Raw genomic sequence first — 27,880 nt, 5'->3', positions numbered from 1 at the left:
TGATCTTAATAGAGTGAAAACCTAACTGGAAACTATCAGGAAATTGGAGGGCACCCAGCCCCTAACCACTTTCTTCCCTCCTGGAAGGGCTACTTTCCCTTTTCATCCCTGTTCACTGGAGGAGGGGATGAGAGGGAGCGCCATCAATGACAACTGACAAAAGGGACTTCAGGGAAACAGGCAGGGGCAACACGGGTGTGCAGCCCCGTGAGGACAGGGTCCGGCTGCAGACACTGACTCACCAGCGATGGCTGCTCACATCAAAGTGTCCTTCGGGGTCACCTCTTTTTATCTGCCCACAGATTTACCTTTTTTTTTGGCATGTAGATCCCAGACTAGTTGGACCCAAAGGTTGACGATGTGGACTATTACTTACCTCATCACCAACCCATCAGAAGGGTGTCCACCAGCTAATCATGCCCTCTTTGAACAATTACTATAAAACTTCTCACTGTCTTCCCCAAGTGGGGACACTTGGATTTGAGGGCATTAACCCACTGTGTCCCCCTCTGCCTGGCAAGGCAACAAAGCTATCCTTTTCTACTTCACCCGTCCCAAAGATTTGATCAGTACCAGCATCAGTGCACAGAAAGGTTGAACTTTCAGCATCACCCTGAGGAAACCGAGGGTAGAAACCTGATGCCCGCCGTCCAGCAGCCAACTGCTGCAGCCACGCCCACACCTGATGGTGCACCCCAAGGACACTCAGGAAGAGAGGCACAGGACACTGACCTCAGGTAGCTAAGGTGTGTATCAAAGGAACGAGTTCAGTGAGTTCAGACTCCTGCATCTTCCCATATAGACAGAAACACTAAATTCCTTAACTGGAGATATCAGGGGTTTTTTGGTCTTCTATTTTTTTTTTAAATCTTTTGGTTTTTCTCTTTGCCTTGCCCTGAGGCACAAGGGGTTTAGTACATCCCCCCCCCCCAAAACCAGGGGTGCAGCTCATGCCCCCTGCAGCGGAAGTGTAGAGTTCTAACCACTGGTTTTCTTCTACATCAATAATCTTTTGATGTTCAAAAAAAAAGTAAAATTTTTCCCCACACTAATTTAATTGGTAAATACAAGATTCTGACTGACACAACACTCACTTAAATCTACAGATGGTGAAGTCACTGTAACTTCTGATAATTTTTTTATAGCATCTAAAAAAACAACAAGCAAAACCATTTCATCTCTAAGCAAAGTTCTGCGGTGGAAACAGAAGACCAAGCGATGGCAAGTATAGGGGTAAATGGGAGGGGAAAAAAGCATCATCACTGGACCTGAGAGAAGAGACCAGGTACGGAGCGTCATGTAGGAAGCAGGACCGTTCCTTTGCTTTTCCTCGCAACTTCAGAGATGAATGCTTTGGAGGACCGTGAATTTAAAACAGATCTCTCCCACAGAACTTACGTGTTACTGTACTTGACCAAAACGTACAAATTCTAGCATGATCCTGGGTCAAATTTATTTGCAAATGGGGAGAGGAGAAAGTTCTTACTTATCATGGAAGGATGGAACTAGAAAATCACCACTTGGGAACCATCATGGTGATAATTACCTCAAGGAGAATCATCAGTGGGTGTTAAACCTAGTGGCTAAAAGTCTGAATGAGAAACAGAAATATTTATGTAGTCTCCAGTATCTCCCCACAAGATACTCAATGACTGTGAAGGGGAAAATGGCACCTCCACGGTGGAGAGGCTGGGCAGTTCTCCCGCCCAGGAAGGAGGCACCCCCACACCAAGCCTGCGAGAGGATGCATGGAGAAGAACCAATCATTTCTGTGGGATTCCTGCCCCCCTGAATGCACAACCACGATCTGATGATGAGGAAACGTCTGACAAACTCAAGCTGAGGGAAATGCTACAAAATAAATGGCCTGTAGTCTTCAAGTGTCGAGGTCACAAGCAGAGGAAACATTGCAGATTAAAGGAGATGAAAGAGACATGACAAATGAATGCCACGAGTGAGCTTGAATTTTTCTCTTAGACCAAAAAAACATTTTCTTTTGCTAAAAGACATCAGTGGGACAACTGGTCCAGTGTGAATATGGTCTTTCGATAAAAGGGTTAATGTCTTGATTTTGATTAGTGTACTGTGGTCACCTAACAGAATGCTGAATGTTTGCGAGTAAATACATAGTCAAGTATTTAGGCCTCACATCTGCAACTACAAACTAAGATCAGAAGGGAAAAAAAGCAAATGTGGTGAAAAGCTAACAGGTGAGGGATCCACATGAAGGTCTTTACATTGCTTCTGCAACTTCTCTGTGAGTCTCAAATTATTTCAAAATGAAAGGTTAAGAAAGCACCTTTTTCTGTGGCAACTCTTGATCCTTACTCCAAATGACACTGCCCTGCACACTTCTAGTTCTCAGGCTGAGTGTCTGAGGGGTGAGACTGGATGCCATTAGAATATTTCTTCAGATTAACACTCTATAGGCAAGGCCGAGTGCTGGAGCAGAAGCCAAGGGAGTAGGACCCAGACTCAGCTCTGCTCCGGCCTCAGGATTTCCGCCTGTAGCTTTGCGGGGCAGAGAGTGAGCTCACAGTTGGTTTTATAAATGGGGACCACAGGCAGCTTGCGCCATCAACAGAAGCTCTCGCCACCCAGCATACCTCAGACACTTGTCATCTCTTCCTGTGAGAACGCTGACAGGACTGTGACCAGCAGACCCTGGTGTCATCTGGGGTGACCGCCCTAAGCTCTTCTGGGTCTAAAGAGCCTCTGCAGGGTGAGAGCGGACCTCCCGCAGGCAGCACACAGCTCCCGTCAGATTCCCAAGGGCTCTGGTGATCTCGCCAGGTGACTCCTGAGGGGGCCCTGGTGGGGCTGCTGGGAGTTCAGTTCCTCCACACCTGCTGCTCGAAGGAGGGTTCCTAGCTGGAACCCCCACACCCAAGCCAACTAATTCAGGCCATCCCCCTCTCCTTGGTTAGCAGCCACGAGCCTAACAGGGAAGGGGAGAAGCAGGGGGCCAAGAGTGACAGACTCCCCTCTCCCTCTGCCTCGCTGACCTCTCGAAAGGTTTTGAGTCAGGAAAAGCAAGTCTCCCCTCACAAGGGCTGCGGACCCTACAAGGCTTTAAGTTTCAAATCTGATCTGGGTTATCAGCTATGACCAGGTGAGGCTGAGGTCGGATGTGAGGGACACCCAAGCACCGCCAGCAGGGTGGTGGGCGACCTCCAGATCACGTGGGAGCTTGACCAGCCTGGGCCCCAAGTGCAGATAAGGGCACAGAACAGACAACTTGCAAGCCGTGACTGAGCAGCCTAAGCGTCCTGTGTGTAACTCCTCCACCCTCCTGAGGCCAGCCCGTCATGTAATAAACACTTGCAAACACTTATCAAACATGAAGTTCTTTTCCTAAAATACTTCATCAGCTAGTTTTTTCCAGTAGTCAAGTACAGATGTTGAGAGCTGGACCATAAAGAAGGCTGTGTGTGTGTGCTTAGTCACTTTAGCTCTGTCTGACTGTGACCCTATGGACTGTAGCCCACCAGGCTCCTCTGTCCGTGGGATTTTCCAGGCAAGAATACTGGAGTTGGTTGCCATGCCCTGCTCCAGGGGATCTTTCCAACTCAGGGATTGAATCTGTGTCTCCTGCATTGCAGACGGATTCTCTACCAACTGAGCCACCTGGGAAGCCCAAAGAAGGCTGAGTGTCGAAGAACTGATGCTTTCGAACTGTGGTGCTGGAGAAGAGTCTTGCAAGGAGATCAAACCAGTCAATCCTAAAGAAAATTAACCCTGAATATTCACTGGAAGGACTAATGCTGAAGCTCAAGTCCCAAAACTCTGGCCACCTGATGCAAAGAGCCGACTCACTGGAAAAGATCCTGATGCTGAGAAAGACTGAGGGCAGGAGAACGGGCTGCAGAGGATGAGATGGTTAGACAGTATCACTGATTCAATGGACATGAATTTGAGCAAACTCTGGGAGACAGTAAAGCACAGGGAAGCCTGGCATGCTGCAGTCCATGGGGTCGCAAAGAGTCAGACACAACTTAGCGACTGAATAACAACAAATGTACTTAAGCTTCAGGATTCCTAGAGGTAAAGTCCTAAACATTTCTATCATCTAGATTTTTTTAAATCTCCATAGCTGATCACTAGTATCTTAATATTCCTTGCAAAATCTGTTTCCAAGACAAAAGTTAATGTGGATCCCTCTTGCAAAATCAAGTGAGATCAGGGCAGTAATCTGTAGCATTATATAAACTACGTAAAATAAGAAAGGTCACTGTTGCTGCTGCTGCTAAGTCGCTTCAGTCGTGTCCAACTCTGTATGACTCCAGAGATGGCAGCCCACCAGGCTCCCCCATCCCTGGGATTCTCCAGGCAAGAACACTGGAGTGGGTTGCCATTTCCTTCTCCAATGCATGAAAGTGAAAAGGGAAAGTGAAGTCGCTCAGTCATATCTGACTCGTAGCGACCCCACGGACTGCAGCCCACCAGGATCTTCCGTCCACGGGATTTTCCAGGTAAGAGTACTGGAGTGGGGTGCCATTGCCTTCTCTGAAGAAAGGTCACGCCATAGTGGAATTTGTCAAATGACAGCAACTTCTCCACCTCAGCCTGCCACAGCCATCATGTCACTCTCCTGCCCACTGCTTTCAACCAAAACCAACTTGCCATACTTCTCCAGTCTAGGCAGATTTTAGGAGGGTACTGAAAACCATTCTTACTGTTCATCTGTAATCTCATTTCCTATTAAAAGTTGCCTATGAGTCCTAGAAAAGATGCAATACTGGTTCATACCTATAAGGTTAGTATAGAGAGAGAGAAAAAAAAACAAACCCCACAAATATCTTTAGGAGGGAAATGAACACATACCGGGCTCTTCGGCTTTTGTAGGCAGGCTGGTTACAAGCTCCTCGGGGCCTGATGTATCTCTGAGCCTTGAGCCCTAGATACTGCAGACCTCCTCTAAGACTGAGCTTCCTGATTTGCAGGCAGTGGTGGTCCCAGCTTCAGGCAGAACTACCGCTGACACATGGAACACACAAGAGCCGGGCCGCAACATGGAGCAAACGAGATACCCCACACTTCTTGACACTCATGGAAACAGCCATGATCACGTGTGTATGGTGAAGACCACTGAAAATCAATGAGACTTGGAGTCTCCAGATGGACCTGTACCTACACTTGCACAACTGGGGAGGAAGAGCTGTGGGACAGGAACTCTAAATCACCTTTACAGCATTTACAAGGAATGTTCCTCCATGGATCTCAAGTCAGAGAAACTTTAGATAAGGCATCGATTATGTAAGCTAGGTAAGGCATTTCATGACAGCCCCCCACAGGGACTTACCTAAGAGAACTGCTAAAATAATGAGAAAGTTTTACCTTGTGTGCATGCTCAGTCACGTCCAGCTCTTTGTGACCCCCTGGACTGTAGCCCGCCAGACTCCTCTGTCCATGGGATTTTCCAGGAACGAATACTGGAGTGGGTTGCCATTTCCTCCTCCACGGTATCTTCCCAACCCAGGGATCAAACGCCTAATCTCCTGCACTACGGGCGCACTCTTCACTGCTGAGCCATTGACGAAGCCCTAGTTCTACCTTAAGGCCTGGCAATAAGAACGTGGTGCCTCAGGCACTGCTCTGTCACACTTTTAACAACAGGAGCCGAGAACCACAGGCGTGTGGGGGTCACTGTGTCCTGGCTGATCTGGAGGAGAGCTTACGGCCTTCAGCTTCACTACTGACAGTGTGAAGTTCAGATTTTTTCACCTTAATCACTGAAAACAAGTTCTGTCCAACAAGATCTCTTTTACACAAACAGCAAGCTCCTTCACACTGTCAAGAAGCTTCCTCAGGATCAGACTCTAGGGGCGGCAATGAAGCAAGTTTACCTGGCCGTCAGCATACTGGCCTTTCACTTAAATGAAGTCATGGAAATTGCACGAGATCGGGTCTTTTATGAACATGACGTTAAATAACAAGTTTCTCAAGAGCGTCACACACCTCGAGTGATCTCCAGCCACTGTGCATCCTTATTGGATGTCTCCTGTCCACATATCTTCACATATCTGTCAGACGATGTACACTGAGTCCTTGGATGTTTCACCCAGCAGATGATTCAGAACTTTTCCGGTGTCTGTGCTGAGCATGAATATCTTGAGGCTAAAGCTTTCACAACAGATTCAACCTGGCAGATCTATCCCTGTGACACTCAGCACCAAGAAAAACAAACAAAAGAGCAAGCACAGGGCTTCCTTGGTGGCTCAGTGGTAAAGAATCTGCCTGAAATGCAGGAGACATGGGTTCGATTCCTGGTCTAGGAAGATCCCGTACACCATGGATCAACTAACCATTAGTCTCACCTAACTAATCCCTCTTACTCTAATATCAAACTCACAGAGACTGGATTTTTCATGCCACACCAAGCAGAGATTCCACTTCTCACTCTGTATTAAAGAACAGGCTTTCTGATTTAAGCTTCAGCCTCCCATGAAGTGGGTTACCTTGAATCAGTTCTTTGCAGATCATCATCTCTGATGTAGAAAAAATACAATCAAAGTTTAGAAATGACTTCCGAAACATGGAGACCCCTCGAGAGTATCCATCCTGTGAAGCCCTTGCTGCGTCCACAGTCTCCCTCAGGCACCTCTGTGACACCTCACTCTGTCCTAACCGTGATGCTACCAAAACTCAAGGAACCAGTCCACATCGTTCCTTAACACTGGATGCAGAAACCCCACACAACTGTCACAAAGAGACTCAACAGTCCACACACAGCAGCTGCTACAAAGGACTGACACTTTTTTCATGAGATAAGCACTTCTTCTCTTCAAGTGTCTGATGTGACACACAGTTTTAAAGGTCACTGAAAGAAAGTTAACATCGAGATCAACATTTGGAAAATGTTTCAAGAATGAACTGTAAGCCACCTGTGAGCATCCGTACTTTATCTTGGGAAGTGTCAGTCCAGCTGGGGAGACACTGAGTGAGTCAAGGTCTCTGTCTTACCTGGCCGGGGCTGAGCTGTTCTCCAGTGGCTGTGGGACACTGATGCAGGTCTTCTTCCGCTCCCTCACAGGGGGCTCTCACCACCTCTGCCTGGTCCCCTCCATCTCTGAAGGCCTTTTGCTCCAGGCTCTCGGCTTTCGCTTCCCTATCCAAGCTCCCAGGAGCCACGGGACCTTCTGTTGAGGGGCCCACCAGCCCACACGGCCCAGGCTCACCCCCATGGTCCGAGGTCTCGGGGGCTTCTTCACGACAACTTTCCGCAGGAGTCCTCTGCAGCTCCAAGGGCGCAGCCCTACTCTGACTTACACGAGAGCTTGAGGCTCCGGGTTTTACATCTGGAGTTGCACTCGGCTCGGGGTCAGCATGAAGCTCTTTGGAGGCACTCCCTGGGAGTTCAGAGTATAATTCCTGCACCTCAGCAGACATGGAGGAATCAAGTGGAACAGGCTGGGTCTCCACGCCGGATGACAGCATGGGGGCAGGTGCAGATATGGAGTCAAGCCTCTTACACCAAACGGTTCACCCTGACACAAATCAAAGGAAGGGATAAGAATTTAAAACCTTGCAGGGTAGAAGGAAGCTGTCTCAGCTCAAACTGGCTAAAACAAGCACCAAAAATTCTACCTCAAATGCCAGCATTATCTGGCACCAAGGAATTTGCTTAACAGACTGAGTTTGAGGAAAAATAAATACCTTAAACCTTTAGTAGACGTCTGTCTAATCTCAATCCAGAGACTGCCTTGTGAACAATTCTCAATTTAAAGCTGGATTTAACTGAGATCTGACCAAATATAGATAAGAATAAGACATGTCTAAGCACTCAAGGATAGACCCAATGCACTGAATAAATAAGAAGATAAATGGGAGTTCCCTGGTGGCCCAGCAGTTAGGATACCAAGCTCTCCCTGCTGGGGACTGGGTTCAATCCCTGCTTTAGAAACTGAGACCCTGCAAGTTGTGAGGCAAGGTCAAAAAGAAATAAATGTTTTAAATTAGGAGATAAAGATGGTTTTCCACTTAGTTTTCAGGTCATGAACCTTGCCCATTTTATTCAGTGCTGTAGCCCCACTGCCTGGAATAGTTGCCTCACATCTAGCAGGTACTCAGAAAGTATCTTCTGAATTAACATACACTGAGAGGCTCAGAATCTGTTTGACTGACTTCTCTTCATTAAGAATTTTCTTTGGAAGAACACACCAAGAAAACAGAATTCCACTCTTTTATTGTCACCAAACCCCTGAACTGTGTCCACACAGCCTGGAGCTGGATAGGGCTATACCAGCTCTGGGGCAGAATCCTTCCTGACTTCTACTCAGCACCTCAAGATTGCCCAAGCACCTTCCCAGACACTGCTCACGTGATTTTCCTGACAGCCCCGTGAGCTGAGCAGGGCAGCCGTCGTCCTTCCGTTGTAGGCTCCAACACCATAACTGAGGAGGGGGAGGGTGACCTGCCGGAAGTATTGGGTGCTTCCCAGGAGGCTCAGTGGTAAAGAATCTGCCTGCCAATGCAGGAGACATGGGTTCGATCCTGGGTTGGGAAGATCCCCTGGAGAAGGGAATGGCAACCCACTCCAGTATTCTTGCCTAGGAAATCCACAGACAGAGGAGACTGGTGGACTACAGTCCATGGGGCCACAGAGAGTCGAACACGAAGGAGACAGTGAGCACGCACGCCTGAAATATTACATGGTTAATGCAAAGGAGGAGAGGGGATGCCCGGGGCTTCTAATGTGGGGGTCATGTTTCACTTCTGTTGGGCAATAGAAACATGGGTTATCTGCTAAAATAAGTATATTTAAGTAGTTCATGATACATTATTAAAGTAATCAAAACAAACACAGAGAGATAGGGTATGGTACCCCCAGAACCAGGATTTCCTGGCTGGTGACTTTTCCATTTTAGTCTACCAAATGTGTGCAGTTTCCACCACAAAATCCACTTGACCTGACCAAGGCGGAAATGGTTAACCAAATGAGATACTGTATGCTTTCATTCTTGATGCTTTCCCTAACCCTGAACAGGAGAACAGAGAAGGTGAGAAATATTTGGCATCTCCGAATTCAGAACAAGAATTTACTAGAGGTACTGGCAGCCAATCCCTTTGGCCGAAATGCACACAGAACGGACGTTTCGGAAAGCTACTCCCAGTGCTTCTGAATGTCCACGTTTCCCCATAAGAAACGCATTACGTCAAGTAAAACCCAGTGCCAACTACAGAACTGCTCTGACTGATGAGCAGTCTCACCTTCTCTCCAGCGACTGCAACTGTGTTTCTGGGCAGGAGGGGCTCCCCGAGACACCGTGTAACTCCGTAGGACCCAGCGGCCTTCAGGCCCTGTCTCTGTTTGTACCCCAATTCCTTGAGGGAGCCCACTGACATCGCTTCCACAAAGGCACACGCTCCGCCTCCCCATCATTGAGCACCCTGCTCCCTGAACACCCCTGGGCCGACAAGGGGATGGGAGGTCCCCCCACTGGCCTGTGCTGCTGGACTGGAGCTGGGACCAAGGAAGGAGGGCGGGGGGCGGGTGATAGGTTCCCTCGTTGTGGGCCATCCTGCCTTTCTCCTGGTTTTCCGACCTGAGGTGGAGAGTTTATTCACGTCCCTGTGCTCTCATCTGCTGAGCGCCTCTGTGTTCTCAAGGAACCCTACTCAAAATGGAAGGACACATTGTGACACCACTCATTTAAACGCTAGAAATTATAGGAAAGCAGACGGCTGATCCTTGAGGTTGAGGTAACATAAGAAGAGACTTAACTCCAAAAGGGAAACAAGGAGAGAGAGGCCGGTGAGCACAGGAGCACAGCAGGGCTCGCAGACCTCCACACAGAATGCTGACGAGGCCTCCTTTCCGGAGCTAGTCTCCGTTCTCCGCTAGCTCCTGGAGACCTCCAGGGGTACTCTGGATTTTAGGCCAGTGTGTGTGTGTAGATACGTGGGGTTAAGGGAATAATAGTGGAATTGCTATTTGAGGCCCCTCCCAAAACATGCTGGCAGTGCTCCATTTTAATTTGGTTCAGCTCCCTTTCACCTCAACAGACACCATCCAGCTTCTGACTGTCACATCACAAACAGACCGAAAGAGTGAGCGCAGAAGTGGAAAGACCACTGCAGAAGATGGTCTTGTGGCTGGAGAAGGCTCCGAGGGTCTCCCCAGTTGCCATCGTGTGGGGGTTTTCAAATCCAGCCCTGGACACGCCTTCCCCGGCTTCACTTTTTTCATGCCCTTGCCTTTTCATGCAGCTTGTCTGCCAACAGGGTGACTCAAAACTGTCCTTTTAGGCACAGAGTAACCACACAACTCCGCGATTCCACTCTAAGGAACATGTGCAAAAACTACACGAATGCACAAAAACTAGTACATGGATGTTCACTGTAGCACTGTTCGCAGGGGCCAAAAAGCAGAAACAACTCAAAATGTCTATCAACTGATGAATGATCAACAAAATGTCGTCCATCCACAATGGAGTATTACTCAACTATGAAAAGACCCAATGTGCTGGTTCATGACACAACACGGATGCACCTTGAAAACATTATGCAGGTAAAAGAAGCCATTATGAAAGACCACTGTTATAAGATCTCATTTCCACGAAATGTCCAGAGCAGGCAAATCTAGAGCCGGAAAGTGGATTAGTGGTCGCCTACTTCTGGAAGCGATGGTTTTTCCAGTACTCACATATGGATGTGAGAGTTGGACCACAAAGAAGACTGAGCGTCAAAGAATTATTGATTTCAAACTGTGGTGCTGGAGAAGACTTTAGAGTCCCTTGGACAGCAAGGAGATCAAACCAGTCAATCCTAAAGGAAATCGACCATGAATATTCATGAAGGACTGAAGCCAAAGCTCTACATATTTCGGCTACCTGATATGAAGAGCCGACTCACTGGGAAAGACCCTGATGCTGGGAATAATTGAAGGCAGGAGGAGAAGGGGACGACAGAGGATGAGATGGTTGGACGGCATCACCAACTCAGTGGACATGAATTTGAACAAAATCCAGGAGATGGTGGAGGACAAGAGACTGGCAAGTTGCAGTCCATGGGGTTGCAGAGATGGACATGACTGAGTGACTGAACAACAACTTTCGGAAGAAGCGGACAAACAGGGAGTGGCTGCTGATGGACAGTGCTTCTTTTGGGCACAACAGAAGTATTCTAAAGCTGGTTGTGGTGATGGCTGCCCAACTCTGACTATGCCAAACACCACTGAATTGTACAATTTACATTGTGAATTGTATGGTATATGAATTATATCTTAATAAAGTTGACTTTTTAAAAAAAGAAACCTGTCCATAGCCCCAACTTTTTCTCAAGTTGTGATCTATGTTTCATTCACAAGGATGGCACCCTCTCAAAACCTGTTGTTTAGTTGCTAACTTGTGTCCAACTCTTTTGCAAGCCCATGGACTTTGCTCAGACTCCTCTGTCCAAAGGATTTCCCCCGCAAGAACACTGGAGTGGGTTGCTATGTCTTTCTTACTCTCCTGCATTGGCAGATGGATTCTTTACCACTGAGCCACCAGGGAAGCCCCCTCGCCCCCCGCCCCAAACTTAACATGCCAAAAATAGAGCACATTCAACCCAGTGAAAAATCGACTACTGTCCATGCAAACAGCTGTGAGATTCAAGGATGAGTTAAGATGTTCTCAGTAACCTTACATGCTTATTTCTGATCCTGCTGCTTCTCTCAGTAATGGCACCGCATTACCCTAGAGCTCAGACGTGAATCCCCAAATGTAACTGTATGACTGTCCACACGCTGTGTAGTTAGCACTCATACCCATGCACCCAACGCCAGCTGTGTCTCCACCACATCTCACTGTTCCATCCCCATGGTCCTAACTCTAGATTTTGTTCTGAACACAGGATCATGCACAAACACATGCACACTCACTAAACATCTTTATCACAGAGAGGCAATACTGATCATCTCAAAAAATGGCTCAAAATATTCCTCAGGAAAAACTGCTATTACCTTTCCTATGCCCCCACCTATGCTGTGAACTGAAGTGGACCGAAACAGAATTGTAAAACTGGGTGACTAAAAGATGACTTCCAATATACAAAAGCCAGATGTCACAAAGCTACTGTCTCTTGATACATGTGTTCGGTAGAGACAGAATTCTAAGACTTTTCAACCTGTAAAACAACCATGCACATCGGCTATTCAAGCAAAAGACATTCCCACCTTTTTCTCTGCAGCACTTCTCTTCCTCAAGTTTCTCAGCAGTATGTGCAGTGGAGTCACCATGAACAGCTGAGCGCCTCAGCTGAAACCCCCAGAGGTGAGTGAGTGAGTGAAGTTGCTCAGTTGTGTCTCTCTTTGCAACCCCATGGACTGGATTGTAGCCTGCCAAGCTCCTCCATCCATGGGATTCTACAGCCAAGAATACTGGAGTGGGTTGCCATTTCCTTCTCTGGGGATCATCCCGACCCAGGGATCAAACCTGGGTCTCCTACACTGCAGGCAGACTCTTTACCATCTGAGCCACCAGGGAAGCCCCAGAGGTGAAGTAGTAATTAGACACAAGCCTCGAGTAGCAGTTTACAATTATTCTTAGCTCACCAGCTCATGTCACTAAACTCTCCTTTCAATTTTCTCCAACTATCAAGATACTTGGTTGTGCCACAAAGACAGCAGAAACAAAATTTTACCATTTGAGTCCTTTAAATTTCTGAATTTAGTGGAGCAATTAAAAAATGATGGTATAGAAATATACCTCTCCATAGAAAGCTGTCTGGGATGTCTTATCAAACTAGATAAACATTGTGTGCTTATCTGTTGTCAGTAGCGTCTGACTCTTTGCAGCCCCATGGACTGTAGCTCGCCAGGCTCCCCTGTCCAGGGAATTTTCCAGGCAATAATACTGGAGTGGGTTGCCATTCCCTCCTCCAGGGGATCTTCCTGAACCAGGGATCGAACCCGTGTCTCTTGCATCTCCTGCACTGGCAGGCAGATTATTTACCACTGTGCCTCCTGGAAAGCCCATATTAAAAAAATAGGATTATTTTATTTTGGTAAAATATATATCTATATCCATATAGAGAAAATGTTTTAAAAACTATAAGCCAAATATTAACAATGCTACTGTGGGTGATAGGATTATGAATGACATATCCCCATTTTTTTTTACAATGAGTGTGTAATACATGTTAAATTTTTAAAAAATATTATATCTCAAGATCCAAATATGAAGCACTAAAGAATAACTGTTAAGTGTATTATCCCTTTACTTTTATCAGTATTTTTAAAATGTTAGCTCTCTCCCTCAACCATGAAAGTTTTTACATTAAAGTTTTAAATATACTTGAAATAAAGTGTGAGTATAACATGTGCTTATAAAATGTAGACAGATTTATGGCTTAATCCTTACTACAGACTTACAACCAACCTACTGGGTTGACAGCAGATAATTACCTAGTTTAAGGTACAAGGAAAAACTAACCCATAGACTCACAAACAACTCTTTCCTATTGCTATTGGCTTGTCATCTTTACCATGAACACAAATAAGAATTAGATTGTTTAGGGGATGGAATTATCCCTGGGGGGAGACTAACATTTTGGGGAGTAGGCAGTACAATTATTCCAACAGAAGGAATCATTTTTCAATTGAGAACAATCATCTCCCAGTCTTTCTGTTTCAAAGGCAGAGTCAGGGCTAAGAAGTAGTCTAGTTTTGGTCTCCAAGGTGGGAGACCAGGGTCCCTATCCTGCCCCTCACATACTAGCAGCAAGGCCTTGAGTGTGTGTCACTGAATTTTCCTGGGCTTGTTTTCCACATGTAAAATGGACAAGTCAAACAAAATAATCTCAGAGAGTCCTGCTAACCCATAAAATTCCCAAGACTCTAAATAACTTTTCTGTTTCACTTTGTTTTGGCAAAGCGCACCTACAGACGCCAACAAAAGTGGTACAGAATTCAGACTAATCCCCACTGCAAGGGCAAAGAAGGTAATTTAAGAACACTTTACATACGAAAAGGATAGAACGCTGTTCTTTAGCATATCTTCAGGCAATTGGGAAGTGTTAATTCCTATCCCACCAAATGACAAAAGCCAGGGGGAGGGTGGGGAGACTACCAAGGAAAGATTAACTAACACTGCAGCTCTCAGCCTCATTAGAATACGTTTTATTATAGTAATATTAAAAACCTGACCAAGTGACAACTTTTACTTTAGTCATTCAAACACTCCCCAAAACAAAAGTTCTGGGGGTATAAAGTTTACAGCACTAAGCAAAAGAAGAAGAAGAAAAAAAGAGTCAAACAAAGAAAACAGCAGAACAGAAAGCCATGTGCCCCAATAATCCCAAGTCTGAAGGTCTCCCTTCTCTTTAATTCCAAAAGCAAAGGGGTTGCTCTTAACGAAATGAAGCAGTTAGAACACTAGGCGCTGCCACACTTGTGTCAGGGGACAATACTCACAATAGTGATCGGGACCTCAGAAGTTCCCCACACGCCTTTCACCTTGAGAAAGGGCCTTTCTTTTCCAAAGATTCAAACACTGTAGCCAATCTCTGAGGCAATTTGGAAAAGGGGCCTCTTCTTGAGGGACAGAGGAAGAGGGATCTTTTAACAAGCTCTCCAGACAAGCTCAAAGTGGAGCAGGGAAGTCCATACAGTGAATAGGGCCTCGCTCTTCCACACGGCAAGAGTGCACAGGAAATCTCAAGAGCAACAGGCACAGCTCCCCTGTTCCTCCCGTTATCAGCACTCAGAAAAAGGATCCCTCTATCTCCACGGGGGTGGGGAGGGGGGAGTGAAACACTGAAAATGCTCCTGATTTCTACGGACAGAGACTCTGCACTAGAGATTTTCATCCTTTTTTCAGAGGGAGGGGAGAAGAGAAACTATTTGTGCCACTCCAAAGATACAGCAGGAAAGGGCACTCCTCTCAAAGGTCTAGAGTCATATTTTTCTTGGGAGAGCAAGAGAAAGAAGTTGGAATCTCCTTTCTGGGGGTGAGGGGTGTGCAGATCAGATAGAGGGAAGCTTTTTCATCAGCAGAGCAAGTAGGAGGAGTGGAAGAGGGCAGCTCTAACCAGTCAGGAAGGACTGATAACTTCCGTGGACAAAGGGAAGGCTGCTTCTCCTATCAGATCTTCCAGACCTGTTTGCCCAAACAGTCTTTTCCCCAGATTACTCTAACAGCTTTGTTAATTTAGGATCTCAAAGAGTAAAAGCGCCTCTTTCTCTGCCCCCGGGGGGTTAAAAGCCTCCTCTCTAGTGAGGAAGTGATGCGGGGGGCGGTGGGGAGGGATGGGAGGAGGCATGCATGGAAAAATCTGTTTCTCTATGGGAGATACTACTTTTCTTTCCTAACAAATTAAGTAACTAATAGCAACAGTTTACCAAAAGGTTACTGTGTACCAAGCAGTTACACGAAATTTCCTGTAGTCTTGGGGACAATTCTATGAAGAGAGGACCGAAATTAAGAGATGGGCTAACTGACAAAAAGGTGAAGCAGTGAGTCAAGGTCATAAAGATGAAAAGTGGGACACACAAGCTTGCATCCCTCACGCTCCAAACACCACGCTCTTCATTGTGCAAAGGTAAAGAGCTCAAGGCACACCAGGAGACTCAGGGGCAGAGAAGCAAGGCTGCCTCGGTGGACACTGCTGGGGGAGGGGAGAAAGGCTGACTAACACCACTAAGTAAATTCTAGGTCTTCTTCCCCATATACCGGGATAAAGGCGAAAAATAAGAGGGAAGATAACTCTATCTTTTACAGGAAAGGAAGATCTCTCTCACTTTTAGGCAACTTGAGTCTTTCTCTCCACCTGAGGGGCGCCGACCAAATCAAGAGAGGTCTTATCCCTCCTGAAAATAAGTTTATAATCGCCCCCTCGCACCCCGGGAGCGGGTCTCCCTCCACTGACAAGCGCGATGCAGCCGGAGACGCGCGTTCGCCCACGACAACGGGCGTCGCCTTCCTGAAGAGAGAAGTTGGGGGGTCCCCCGCCGTACTAAGGTCGACGAGGAGTCGCTTCCCCCGCCGGAGCCATGACTCGGAGAAGCCGTTTTGCCCTCGCGACGCGGGGCCTGGGCTCCTCCCTCTCCCCTGGTCTCTCGGCGCCCGCAGCACAGCCTGCATTCCCGTCGGCGCCCCAAGAGGGCGGGGGACCCGGGCTCCCCCTCAGCCTGCACAGCCCGGCTGAGGGTCCGCTAGGGCTTGAGTGGGGCGGGGCGGCTACGCCCCAAGCCTTCCCGCCCCCGGCCTCTTACCCTGAGGCCTGCTCCGCGGCCCGCGCTCGCCCCGCCAGCCCGGCCTCTGCAGCAGCAACCCCGTCGCCGCCGAATCTACCTGAGCCTGCGGAGCCGAGAGAGCCCGGGGGCGCTCCGGCCGCCGCCGCCTCTTCGTCTCTATGATCGCCCTGCACTTCCTCATCCGGGGCCCGAGCCAGCCATGCGGACTCGCCCAAGTCCCGCCCCCGCACTGCGCGCGCGCACCCTTGAGGCGGCTCTTCCCTGTAGAGACTCCCTCCCCCAGCCAGCTCCGGCGGCCTCTGCCCCGCCCCCGCCTCCAGGACTCTTAAAGCGGAACACACCTTTTGACTGCTGCTGAGCCTCAGGCCCACTGTCTGATTCCACTGCTACCACCCTGGTCCAGTCCTCTTTTCTGGCCCTAATGGTTGCAACTCTTGGGACCTCTCGGCTTCTACCCTGGCAGCCCAAGATATCTTTTTATACCTGGAATCAGTATTTTAGATCATGTCAGTCCCCTGCTCCATCTCCTTTCTGGCATTTTGTTTTCATTTCTTCATAGCTTTAACACTAGCTGAAATTGCCATTTCATCTATTTATCGACTCCTTTTATCATCTCTCTTTCCCACCCTCGTCTGTTTTGTTCCTCATTCTTTGTTCACCGCCTAGAGCAGTGCCCGCACAAGCAAACACTAAGCAGATATTTAAAGGAAGGAAAAGAATGTTCTTTCAAGAGGGAATGGAGGTCTAGAGAATGCAATCAACTTGCTCCAAATTACAGCCTTGTGTTTAAACAGAAGTCTGATATTTCTTGGCTGATTAGAGAGCTAAAGTTTTACAGTTTTGTGAGAGATTTTAATTTTCTCTTCTCCGATCAAGGTATCTTTGAACCAGTCAACATACTGACTGTTTTATCTGAGAAAGTGGTTTTCCCAGTTTTAGTTAGGGCTGGAGATACAAAAACCCAAATGCCAACTATTGTTTACATCTAATGAGTCTATCCATCGTCCATGTATGCATGCACTTCACATATAGGCTACTACAGATGTTGTTGGGATTAATTAACTAGAAACTCACTTTAAGACATTTCTACACATTTTTACAGGAGTATCCAAGACCTCAGGATCTTCCTCAGGCCACTGCATGCCTACAGACTAGGATCTGAGAAACCCAGTGTTATTGGTTTGTCTTCTGCCTCAGGTTCTAATATGACAGGCACTGCACCATTATTGTTCTCATCTTTATTTTTAAAATGTGGTATTTTGTTCAACATGGATTTTTTTTTGTATTGCTTCCTTTAAAAACAATCACATTATCATTTATCTCGCTGAGTTTTGGCACCCCCTTAGCATTTTGTGCCCTAAATAAGGCAAGTGGTTAGATAGCATCACTGATTCAATGGACATGAATTTGGGCAAACTCGGGGAGACAGTGAAGGACAGGGAAGGCTGGTGTGCTGCAATCCATGGGGTCAAAAAGAGTCAGACAGGATTTATGACTGAACAACTCATTAGCCTCACCCACCTCACCCTAGTCCTAGTCTTGCTCCTAGCTCTGTATGCAGTAAGCACAAAGAGACCTCAAAGAAGCATCATCATTCAACCCCCTAAAAGTCAATGAGAGCCAATGTCCTGATAAATTCCACGCTTTTGGTGACATTTACATGGCATTTTAAGTTCTTTTAATTTCAAAGACCTAATGTAACATGTCCTTCACCTTATCTGGCCCTCAAACACCTTGTGAAGGAAGAATAACACTTACTTTTAATTCTCCACCTGTCAAGGGAGAAATTTGAGCAAAGAGAATTATCTTGTGCAAAGGTACACAGCTAAAAACAGGCAATCCCACAGGTGGTTGTAGAACCAAGGTTATTGACTCCCCAGTATTTCGGCTACCTGCTCCAGCCTTTCCTAGCTTTGCCCAGCTTTAGACATTTTTTAAAGTCTCAAACCTTGACAAGGTTTTGTTGTTGTTGTTGTCGTTTTTTGATTTAAGGAATTTTTGCCAAATTAAAAAGTGAAATATTTGTATTGCTAAGATATGACACCAATTATGGACATTGCTCAGGAGAAAGAATCAAATTCCCCCGAGGGCCAGGGACATAGAGTCCCCTTAATTCTGTCTGGGATGGAAGAACTTCTCACTAGCTACTAAAAAACAAACAAACAAAAACCATCTGAGAGATCTGGGGGTGCCACCCTGAAATGGCAACATAAACATGTCTAACATTTAACATTTTATCCTTGAAAAGTTTTGCAACTGTTGCAGTGTGCTTGATTACATGCTTTTTTTTACTATTAAAAATTACAATTATTTAAAAATTATTTAACTTCTGAACCCTACACCTACCCCCCAGTTCCTTTGTGATATGCGGTGCTTTTTTCCTTTCAATATTCAGAAAATTTCCAAAAACTATAGGTAAATTGCCTTCCCTTGTAGCTCAGTCAAAATCAGTAAAGAATCCGCCTGCATTGCAGGAGACCCGGATTCGATCCCTGGGTTGGGAAGATCTCCTGGAATAGGGAATGGCAACCCACAGTAACTAGTTTTCACTTTCATACGTCAATTACATGGAGCTGGGAACTTGCATGGAGCCCTTAGCCAGCTTCAGGCACTGCCCACACGGCGCTATTTCCCTTGAGAAGAGAAAGGTGTCCCAACAGAATAGGGGCTTAGGCCCTTGGGTGAGACAGGAGGATGCTAGTTAAACGCTCAGCCTTGGAGCCAAGTTTGACTGCATTGGGTTAGGATCCGTACTCGCTTCCTCCCGAGGATTTCTGTCCTCAGCCTGTTCCAGTTGTCTGTGAAATGAAATAGTATCTGCCTCCATAAAGGGATGTGACGATTACATAAGAATGTCTGTGAAAATCATGGTAGCTATTACCAATAAACAGAGGCACAGAACACCACTTGGGGTTTGGAAGAATTTGAAAAGCCCCCTCAAAGCGGATACTTCCCAGCAGGGGCCATCGCACTAAGTCGCACATGCTCAGCCCTTTTCATGTTACAAAAGTTCCCCCAGAAACTATTTTGTGCCTCTTCGTTGCCCTAGGAGGCCCCGCGAAGGTCCGTAACATCCTTTATAGATCCCGGGACGCTCGTCCTGTGGGGAAAATCACTAGGTCGGAAGTCAATTCTTGGGCTCCAATCTATTTCGGAACGTCTAGGAGGAAAGGGATTTCCTGCCCGGGTCGACGGCCCTTAGGAAGCGGGAAACGCCGTCCGGCATCCCGGCCAATAGGCCGCACGTGAGGCCCCGCCCCCGACGCGAGCCCCGGATGGGGAAGTGGCGCGGACACCGAGACGAGGCGGAGGCCCGGCCAGAGCGGCCCGGCGAGGGTGGGCGGGAAGGGGGCGGTGCCCCGGGGCGGAGCCACCGGAGCGGCGCGGGTTCTCAGGTGAGCGCTCTGTGGCCGGGGCGGGCCGGCCGGCGCCTGGAGATCCGGCATCCGATCCTCGCGGACTCTGCGGGCGTAGGAGGGACGTCCGGAGGAGGCGCGGGGACCTGGCCAGGGTCCGGGCGTCGGAACCCCGGCCTCAAGCGGGAGGGGGCTCCGGAGCTGCGGGTGAGTGGACCTGTCCGCCGGGGCCGGAGTTGGGGATCAGGAGGAGAGGGCCAGGGCCCCGGTTCGAATCCTGGCCCTACCCCCAACCTACTGTGTGACCTTAGACAAGTCTCTGTCCGTCTCTGAGCCTCAGTGACATCAGTTCTGACATGAGGGGAGCTGGTACGAGTAGGAACCGCGGAGAGTTTGTGCAGGTGGAGGTTTGGGGAGCGAGCCTTCCTCTATTTACATTCTCCTCGCCCAAGACATCGGTGGCCGAACGTGAACAGACAGGAATTCTCTGTCTCAGAGACTTCGGGCATGTCCCTTGCGCTGGCCCTCACTTTCCTCATCTACAAAATGAATGTACCAAACCTCTTTTAAGGTCTCTTTAATGTTTGAGTGTTATTGATTTATAGAGAGGCAAGGTAATGGTGCCTCGTTAACTCCAAGTTTTCCCCTTTAGGGTGTGATAGCGTATCTCGGAGGTTGGAGTAGACCCTGACTTGGATTCCCTTGCGTTCCCAGATTGGTTGGTTCTGTTTGTTTCCCATCCCTCTTGGTATTTGGAGGAGTGATTTCATCCAAGGATTGGTGCCGCCTCTCAGCTGAGCGAGAGCAGTATTTTCACTGCCCTAAAATCAAAGAGCAGTTGCAAAGAAAACTATGACATTCCAGCCTTTTTTGTTTGTGTTTCACTGGCAGGGAGGCAAGATGACTTCTCTCCCCCAAACTTGGAACAGCTGAAGGAAACAACAGTACAAGATGAGAACAACAAAGGTCTACAAACTCGTCATCCACAAGAAGGGCTTCGGGGGCAGTGGTCAGTATTGATTGGTCTTTGGGCTTGTGTAAGTTGGCTGAGATTCTGATATATCCTGTGCCTTGAAGTTTACACGCTGACTGAGGAGACAATGGAGGCAAAGCAGGTAGCTTAACTGAGTGAAGCAGCAGGTGTGATACTGAAGTATTGAAACGGTAGCAGGACCAGAGAGCACAAGCTCCTTCCAGAAGCATTTGCATTCTGCATTTTCAGGGATGTTGTGGATATTTCCAGCTTACTACTCTCCATTTGTTTGTTTTTGCTTTATCTTATTTGATGTGTGGTTGATTTACAGTGTTGTATTTAAGATGTATAGCAAAGTAATTCATATATATATTTTTTCAAGTATTTTTTTCCATTGCAGGTTATTACATGGTGTTGAATATAGTTATGTGTACTAGGTCCTTGTTGATTTGTTTGTGTTTTTTATTACATATTTACTGTGTATGTTCTATAAAATTCCAGTCTGTGTTGGTTCGGCAGATAAGAGAAACTTATGTTCAATGAAAGAGAGGTAGTAGGTGTGCATAAGACAGGTATGATCAAAGCAGGAACCTTTGCCTGGCTCTGAAGCACCATGAGTTGGGGCAGGACACAGCATGTTGCCCTCCATTAAACCTGAATCTGGGTATCAGCTCTGCCTCTAATTTCCCTGTGACCTTGAGCAAGCCTCTAGTTTACGTTAATTACAAATTCCAGCTCTTTAGGGTAATTTCTCCATTTTTCTTAGCACGTTGAGATTATGAATCTGCAGAATAAGGAAGCACCTATTTATATGACGTTTTTTTTCCCCTAAAGGAATAAATTTCCTTTCTGTCCTAATAACCTTATTTACTTCAGGAATTGGAATTAACAACACAGTATTTTAAAAATTGTATTTTACTATATATTTGCTCAAAATCCCTGCTGGCTCAGATGGTATAGCATCTGCCTGCAATGCTGGAGACCTGGGTTCAATCCCTGGGTTGGGAAGATCCCCTGGAGAAGAAAATGGCAACCCACTCCAGTACTCTTGCCTGGAAAATTCCATGGATGGAGGAGGCTGGTAGTCTACAGTCCATGAGGTCGCAAAGAATCGGACACGACTGAGCGACTTCACTTTCACTTTTATATCTGCTCCTGTGTTATATATGTATGAGCCTCCCAAAGGTAAGGGCTGCCAAAAAGGTAGAATAATAGTTTCTATATCATAAGATCTTAAGGGATCAAATTAAGTGATGTATGTAAAGTATTCAGCCAGGCTCCTTCTAGCTGTTAAATAAATGTAGCCATTGTAAGTACCAGGAAAATGATATACCAGGCATTGCTATATTTAAAACATAATTTCTGCTAAAACCACAGTCTGTTGTTAACATTGTACTTTGTATGCAGTGGAAACTGCCTAAACCTTTGTGGAGCAGAACTGAACAAACAGAAATAACTTTTGACACAGGAAAGAATAAAAGGATACAGTATATACAGTGTATCTATTAATACAATGTATGCAAGTCTTCTTTTTCATGTGTGTAAGACGGTGGTGGATCCCTGCCTTACCCAGTCTGCTGCAGGACTATAAAGAAAAACATACATCCTACAATATTACTCAGCCATAAAAAAGAATGAAATGTTGTCATTCGCAACAACATGGATAGACCTAGAGAATATTATGCTTAGTGATTAAGTCAGACAGGAAAGACAAATACAATGATATCACTTACGTGTGGAATCTAAAAAATAATACAAAACAAATGAATGTATATGCAGAACAAACTCTCAGACATATAAAACAAACTTGTAACCAAAGGTGGGGGGGAAGGGGGAGGGACAAATTAGGGGTATGGGATTAGTGGATACAGACTACTATGTATCAAATAGATAAACAACAATGATATATTACATAGCAGAGGGAATGCACCTCTTATCTTGTAATAGCTCATAATGGAATATATTCTGCAAAAATACTGAATCATATGCTGAACACCTGAAGCTGATGCAGTATTGTATGTCAATACATAAATAAAATAAAAATCAAATTGAAAAAATACATCCAACAAATATTTATTAGGTACATACCTATACCAATGGAGAGGGAAATGGCAACCCACTCCAATATTCTTGCCTGAAGAATCCCATGGACAGAGGAACCTGGTGGGCTGTAGTCCATGGGGTTGCAAGAGTTGGACACGACTTAGTGACTAAACCATCTACCTATACCAAGCATAAAGATTTTGAATATGACAAGGTTCCTTCTCCCTAAGGAGCTTTCAGCTTGTTGAGACATACATGCAAAAAGAAATGATAAGATTAAACAGGAAGGAATACTTGTTAGACTGTGAAAGTTAGAGGAAGACTTCATAGAGGATTTGCTTTACACCTGTCAATGGAATCTATATCCAAAAAAAAAAAAAGCAACTGTGGATTAACTCAGCACTTTGCTTTCCTAGGCTGAATTCTTGTTGGATCTGATTATATCTGAAATCTGAACATATTTATTTGTCATAATTTTAGCATGATAGAAGGATATGTTGGGAATTCCCTAGTGGTCCAGCAGTTAGGACTCTGCGCTCTCACTACTGAAGGCCTGGGTTTGATCCCTGGTTGGGGAACTAATACTCACAAGCCATGGCCAAAAAAAAGAAAAGGAAAAAAAAAAAAAAAAAGACCATCTTTCCCTAAAAGCTAAAACAGAGACAAAGAAAAAACAGCAACAAAAAAATACCATATCTTTATGATCCTGAGTTTTTTATATTTCAAAGAGTTCCCTCCCCCCACCCCCGACCCCTAGTGTGGGGCAGGGATAGATAAACATATAAAATCACATTCTCTCTATATTTTAAGAGTCTCCTGTACCCAGCTCCAGACTGAAAAAGAAGACTCTCATACATTATAGATACGCTGTATATACTGTATCCTTGCATCCTGTCCTCTGTCAAGTTATTTCTGTTGTCTATTCAGTTCTGCTATATGTGAATTTTTTCCCTGATCAAGCATTGCCCTCCAAGTCCAGGGTGTTTTATTTGGCTTGAGGGATGTGAGAGACAGTGGGTTTTGGAACCCTGGACTAGTAACCAGTCCTGGTGTACTGTTGTTCCTAGCTATCTACCTTTGGCAAGTTGCTTTATCCCTTAAGTTGTTTCCTTGCTTCTATTAGATCTAGAGATTTATTGTGAGGGTCACATTCAGACAGTATTTTGAAAAAATCTTTGAATATTAAATAGAAGGGATTGTGCTGTATGTGGGCCCCTGGCTGTCTTGTTCCTGGTGATGCCAGATGCACACCATTTGAGGAAGTAAAGAATTGCCCCAGAGGCCTAATTCCCAGAGAGGAAGAGCTGCCTTCTTCCTGGGAGCAGTGGGCTGGCAGGTAAAGCTCTGGAGACAAAGGTCCCCGAACACCATCCCACTGAGCTGCTCACCAGTTCTGGCTTCCTGTACAAATCCTTCAGTCAAGCTAAATCTCAATTTTATTTATTTATTTTTAAAAATAATTTATTTTTGGCTTTCCTGGGTCTTCGTTGCTGTGCAGGCTTTTCTATGGTTGCAGCAAGTAGGGACTAGTCTCTAGTTGTGGGGCATGGGCTTCTCACTGTAGTGGCTTCTCTAGTTGCAGAGCACAGGCTCTGGGGGATGCGGGCTTCAGTAGGTGTGGCATCTGGGCTCAGTACTTGTGGGCTCTGGGCGCAATAGTTGTGGTACACGGGCTTAGTTGCTCCCAGGCATGTGGGGTCTTCCTGGACCTGGGATCGAACCCATGTCTCCTGCATTGGCAGGTGGATTCTTTACCACTGAGCCACTAGGGAAGCCTTAAATCTCAATTTTAAATGGAACTTCCTCTGTGAGATGGGGTTGTCATACTGAACTATGGGGTTGTAAGGACCCAGCATGAGAACACACAGCAACCCACAACCCAAGTGAGTTGCTTGCTGCCTAAGATCCCTGAATTGTCTTTCAGACGATGAGCTAGTCGTGAACCCCAAAGTATTTCCACACATCAAGCTTGGAGACATCGTGGAGATTGCCCACCCCAACGATGAGTACAGGTGAGCGTCTAAGCAGGAGCAGGGGGCTAGCTGGACAGCCCGCTGTTTCCAGGTGATGTATTGTCTAAGGGGATGGAGGGCGAGATGTCTCTTTGCCTTGGGATAAAAATGTTCCTGCCCTCTGGGATTTGCTAGACCAATCATCTTTTTAAAAGGAGTCAATTTTTTCTGTTTACGAAGCTGAGAGGAGAACTCTGAACAATTCTGTAGCATTTATTCATTTCCTTGAATACAGTAAGTCTCTGACATACAGATGAGTTCTGTTCAGAGAGTGCGTTTGTCCGTAAGTCCAGTGAAGTTGGCCTAGGTTCCCAACTGACATAATCGGCTGTATAGTACTGTGCTGTAGTAGGTTCAGAACATTGGCCTGGCCAGTATTCGAGTTCTTCCATGGAAAAACCCAAATGAACTTTTTGGCCAGCCTAATACTTCTTCACACAAATAATACATACATCAAAAACACAAAAAATAATTTAATCTTACAGCACAGTACCTTGGAAACTACCGTCACCCAGTGCAATGGGAGGCACACAGGGGCAGGCACGCACGGTCATGTCTTTGAAAGCCCACAAGCTGAGGGTTTGGATGTCGGGGCCTCACTGTACAAGCGCAGAGTTTGTTTCTGCAGGAACCCTCCTGTTCTGGTGCTGCTATCAATATGTCCAGAGTGGTCTGTTTGTGTTTTGTGGGTGGTAAAGAAAGCTGGTTACTTACTACTGACAACATCTCTTCTCTTTGTTGCCTTTTTTTCCCCCCAGCCCTCTGCTTTTGCAGGTCAAGTCACTTAAGGAGGATTTGCAGAAAGGTAAGAATTCCATCTCTCTTTTCTAAGATTTTTTACACTTTATTGTCTCAGAAACTTTAAGAAACCCCCTTTCACAATGAGGGCACAGTACATCTCTCCTTATCAAATTGTGTTCCTGCTAGTAAAAATATTGTCAGATACCAAAACTGCCAAGGAATCTCATTTGTCAGCATCTTGAGGGCACTGGAAATTTTTAACTATGTTTAGGGACTTGCCTGGTGGCTCAGTGGCTAAGACTCTGTGCTCCCAATGCAGGGGGCCCGGGTTCGATCCCTGGTCAGGGAACTAAGAGTTCCCACAACCCTGCACAGCCAAATAAATAAATATTAACAAGAAAACAAAAACTATGTTTAGAATCAGAAGGAAAGAAGGTGAAGCCCTACACTTAAACTCCAAAACAATTGTTGGCAAAGCATGCTTTCCTCAATATTATATTTTTTCACAAAATATTTGTTAAGTGTCTACATTGGGTTGGAGCAGGGGAGGAACATACTCTGCTGATTACCTGGCACTTGTGCAAGGCTCTGTACTGGAGCTGTTTGTCATCCTTCTTTCTTGATCTTCCCACCAACTCTTGAGTGAGGGTGGAACCTTTGTCTCAGTGGAATGAGCAAGTTTGCCTGGTGTTAGCAAGTGAAGGAACCAGAGCAGTGATTCTATCAATACTACTCATTCTGGATCCAAATCCTTTCTTCTAATGACTGTACCTTGCTGATCTAGGAACTAAAATGTTAATTGATAGCAAATAAAAGTAATTCCTTAAACAGCACTGAAAAGAAAAAAAAATTTTTTTAAATCTTCTCTAAAGGATTTTGATGTCAACCACTTTTTTATGTTTTAACTTGATGGGAAAACATGCTTTCAAATTTGAGTGTCCTTTATAGTCTCACCTCATCTCCTGCTGCCTGTTCAGTTTTATACTTACCAGACTTCAGGGCTCATTGGAAAGTTTGTTTCTTCCTTGACTACCAGCACTGCTTTCATTCCGAAAGAGAAATGATCTCTTTCCTCTTTTAAGTTTTCACAACCCTTTGAGCTTTGTTATGTTGCTTCTTAAATTCTTTTCTCTCTCTCTCTCTATATATATATATATAAATTTTCAGTCTGTCTTTCTCTCATTTTTTAATTGCTTGGGTTCAGGTCTTACTTCACCTGAAAAGCAGAGAACTCTCTAAGTTTTAAGTTCCTGAAGGTGGAGAACATGTCTTGCCCTTAGCAAAGGATCAGTTGTGTTGTTTGTTGCATGTTTGGGTATTTATAGATTGTGTGTGTGTGTGCCCATGCACACATGCACACACATGCCCTCGGTCGTATCTCATTCTTTGTGACCCCATGGACTGCAGCCTGTCAGTCTCCTTTGCCCATGAATTTTCTAGGGAAGAATACTGGAGTGGGTTGCCATTTCCTTCTCCAGGGGATCTTCCCGACCCAGGGATCGAACCCACATCTCCTGCTTCTCCTGCAGTGGCAGGCAGATTCTTTACCACTGAGCCACCTCGGAAGCCTTTTATAGATTAGAATGTATTTACCTGGTTTTTCAGAATGTGTTATCTGATCCAGATTTCTTCTCTGTTTCAGAAACTATCAGTGTGGACCAGACGGTGACTCAGGTGTTCCGGCTAAGACCTTATCAGGATGTGTATGTGAATGTTGTAGACCCTAAGGTGTGTCTTTATTCTGGATTTGAATATCTTATGGGGAATGATTAATGCCCTTCCTCAACATTAGGTCTCTAAGGAAATCATGAGTTACTTAGGGCTTCCCTGGTGGCTCAGACAGTAAAGAACTCACCTGTAAAGCAGGAGACCTGGGTTCAGTCTCTCCTTTGGGAAGATCCACTGGAGAAGGGAATGGCTACCCACTCCAGTATTCTTGCCTGGAGAATTCCAGAGACAGAAGAGCCTGGTGGGCTACCGTCCATGGCGTTGCAAAGAATGAAACATGGTGGAACAACTAACACACCAAGTATAGTGTTAGACTGTTAAATATGTGGTCATGCATAGGTCATTTAGATTATGGGCAGAATGTACATTGTATTTAAAGTTCTCCTTTTTAAAAAGCTTGTCCTATAAAGGTTCTGTACATATATGTATGTTTGTGAAGCTAAATACAAAATTTTCTATAAAAATACTAAAATTTCTTTCTGTGTTCTCATTTCACTTGGAGCAATGATGCTATAAAATTAAGAGGTAAAAATCATTGTCCAAAAGACATGATTGATATTATCTAGGGAAATAAAGCCCACAGCTCAGTGTCATGTTTGTGTACCAAAATCAAAACTAAAACACTGACTCTCTACTCTGGTATGCTTTGCACTTGACCATTGTACAGTGGCTGTCATATCTGTTGGACACTTCCCTGTCCTCAAAAGCCTTCTCACGCAGGATAAAATTCTATTTGTCGGGGTTCCGCTACTGAACGGGCTTCCCTTGTGGCTCAGCTGGTAAAGAATCTGCCTGCAATGCGGGAGACCTGGGTTCGATCCCTGGGCTGGGAAAATGCGTGGAGAAGGGA

General features: G+C 45.9%; 2 protein-coding genes across 13 annotated transcripts in view; one reads left to right on the top strand and one right to left on the bottom strand.

Moving 5' to 3' along the window:
- PRR14L (proline rich 14 like) overlaps positions 1-16,399 on the bottom strand; it is a 40,717-nt gene extending 24,318 nt beyond the window's left edge. The window contains exons 1-2 of one of the 4 annotated variants that reach the window (XM_043435791.1): positions 16,275-16,399; positions 6,964-7,487 (exon numbers count right to left, since the gene is read on the bottom strand). In XM_043435791.1, coding sequence (XP_043291726.1) covers positions 6,964-7,437 — 474 coding nt within the window. In that variant the 5' untranslated portion in view covers positions 7,438-7,487; positions 16,275-16,399. Of the gene's footprint in view, positions 1-6,963; positions 7,488-16,195 lie in introns of those variants that run through there. The other 3 variants (XM_043435785.1, XM_043435808.1, XM_043435801.1) reach the window with 3 other exon arrangements.
- Positions 16,400-19,543: 3,144 nt separating this feature from the next.
- The window catches only part of DEPDC5 (DEP domain containing 5, GATOR1 subcomplex subunit), a 72,582-nt gene continuing 64,245 nt past the window's right edge, over positions 19,544-27,880 (top strand). For all 9 annotated transcript variants that reach the window (XM_043435702.1, XM_043435684.1, XM_043435657.1 and 6 more), the window contains exons 1-5: positions 19,544-19,740; positions 20,425-20,542; positions 24,474-24,561; positions 25,320-25,366; positions 26,945-27,030. In XM_043435702.1, the coding sequence (XP_043291637.1) occupies positions 20,485-20,542; positions 24,474-24,561; positions 25,320-25,366; positions 26,945-27,030 (279 nt within the window). In that variant the 5' untranslated portion in view covers positions 19,544-19,740; positions 20,425-20,484. The remainder of the gene's footprint in view (positions 19,741-20,424; positions 20,543-24,473; positions 24,562-25,319; positions 25,367-26,944; positions 27,031-27,880) is intronic.

This window comes from Cervus canadensis, chromosome 1 (genome assembly GCF_019320065.1).
Source record: "Cervus canadensis isolate Bull #8, Minnesota chromosome 1, ASM1932006v1, whole genome shotgun sequence".
In the NCBI taxonomy this organism is placed as follows: Eukaryota; Metazoa; Chordata; class Mammalia; order Artiodactyla; family Cervidae; genus Cervus; species Cervus canadensis.
This window is presented reverse-complemented; position numbering and strand designations above follow the sequence as displayed.